The 2,182-nt window shown below is 42.7% G+C and overlaps 1 protein-coding gene across 1 annotated transcript in view; it reads left to right on the plus strand.

The window, feature by feature from the left end:
* LOC106809671 (rho GTPase-activating protein 12-like) overlaps positions 1–2,182 on the plus strand; it is a 92,058-nt gene that overhangs the window by 68,867 nt on the left and 21,009 nt on the right. Inside the window, exon 5 of the mRNA XM_014812836.1 lies at positions 1,711–1,962. Within this exon, the coding sequence (XP_014668322.1) occupies positions 1,711–1,962 (252 nt within the window). The remainder of the gene's footprint in view (positions 1–1,710; positions 1,963–2,182) is intronic.

Here is a 2,182-nt window from a genome sequence, read left to right on the forward strand (position 1 = left end):
GATCTACATTGTCACTTTCTCACTAACTCTCTCTCTGCCTGTACTGTACCTGACTTTGTTTCAACCTCTATTCAACGCTGGTACTGTACCTGACTTTGTTTCAACGTCTATTCAACGCATTAACTAGAATCCAATTGTATATATATGCGTGTATTTATGTATGAATCTAGTCATATACTGCACACATCTAGGCCTATATATCATTTGGTAGAGAGTGAGCAGGTCGGTATATCATCAACGGGTTATTTACTAAACTCTACCTCAGCAGACGACATACGTACGTGATCCATGTCTCATCAAAAATTGGAATAATTTCGCAACTAAACTAGGTTAGGATTTATCAACGTCAAAATATTAGTTTGATTAATTTGACGTTATAGTTTGACCAATTATTTTTTATAATTAATTACCCGTCACCCAACCATTGACAACAAGGAGTCGCGGGAAAAACATTAAATCAAAATCATGAAAATATGAAGATGAATTGATAATTTTTTGTGGTAACTTTTATACAGAGACTTATACAATTATTGAATTAAATCACAAAACGCAAAACAATATTGACTGACTGGTGAGCTTAGTAACATTCATAGAGCATCTTCGAAAGGTTGCGTATCCCCATGATGTCATAAATTGAACTAGTTTCAAATTTATCCACGTGAACGTGATAGTTTGACGTTGTAGTTTACTTAATTATCTTTTCAATTAATTACTCCTAATATTATCAGGAACCATTTAGAACGAGGAACCATTTAGAACGAGGTGACGTGAGAATAAAGATTAACAGAAATCATCAAATTAAGAAGCTAACAATTTTTGGCTGAGACTTAAATACGGATACGTGTATAATTGATAGTGTATAACAGTGAACTGAACATCATTGGTATAGCATCTTCGAAAAGTTACATTTCTCAATAATGTAAGTTCTCGTCCGAATTCGATTAGTTTTAATTTTGAAACTTGCAACAATAACAAATAGATTGGCCAAGGGGAAAACTGCATGTATACATTTTCACGTGACTTATGATAATCATGTGATCGACACGTAGTGGTGATTGGCTGGGACTCGCGATTTGACGCCGACCAGCGCGTAGAAATAGAACAGTTTCTATTCCTGCGATTGCAGTCGGCGACCGCTAATTTCGATCGTAAGCGGTCGCAAGAGAACTCATGTCGAGTTTAGTCGCCGATGTTTTTATCGGCGATCTGGCCGGTTTTGGTCATACGATCTTCAAATTTTGTCGGCGACCAGATCGTAAGGGCGACCTGAGTGTGGCTTTACTATAAAATCTAAAAGTAATGTGAAACGCGTGAATACCGAGTTCACACATGCCTGGTATCTGCAAAATGGATAATTATTGCTTCATAATTAGGATGAAGTATGCACAAGAACGCACCCGTACATACTCGCGTACGCACAAACGTGCGCGCGGGCGTAACGCAGTGTGTGTGTACATATACGAGCGTACGTGCGTAGGAGTGTGCATACTGAACGCGTTCCTGCGTGAATTCTCACAAGGGAGCTTTATTTAACCATTTTCTATACTTTGATCACAATCTCTTTACTGACTATTGGATTAAATTTTAAACGAAAAAAACAACAACGAAAAAAGAGCAGCAACGAGTGCGTGTCTGTAATGATGCACAAAAGTCTGGGGAAATTTTTTATTTAGAACTTTAATTAAATTTTACAAATCGTTTTACCTACAGGTGGCGCCCTACATCATACATGACGCAGGTGGCGATGTACACCAGGGCGAGCTACGTACGTTCCGGCGCGGGTCAGACAACGAGGTGCCCGCGCGGCCGCGGGGTACCGAGCGCGCCTCCAAGACTCGCTCGATGTTCGTCGACACACGCCTCGGCGTCTGGGAGGAGGAGCCGGTGAAGCTGCTGCTCGGCACGACGCCAGGCGACGTGTCGCCTTCCAGCAAGGCCTGGTGCCCGCAGGATTACTCCGAGGTGAGCGAGCAAGAGCGAGCAGACAGATGCACGCTCACATGCGGACGTATCCCGGGGAAGGCATAGAGAAATGCACACTCACGTGCGGGCCTATCCAGGGAAAGGCATAGAGAAATGCACACCCACGTACGGGCCTATCCCGGGGAAGACATAGAGAAATGCACACCCACGTACGGGCCTATCCCGGGGAAGGCATAGAGAAATGCACACCCACGTACGG

The sequence above is a fragment of the Priapulus caudatus genome, unplaced genomic scaffold, assembly GCF_000485595.1.
Source record: "Priapulus caudatus unplaced genomic scaffold, Priapulus_caudatus-5.0.1 Scaffold375, whole genome shotgun sequence".
NCBI classification, from domain to species: domain Eukaryota; kingdom Metazoa; phylum Priapulida; class Priapulimorpha; order Priapulimorphida; family Priapulidae; genus Priapulus; species Priapulus caudatus.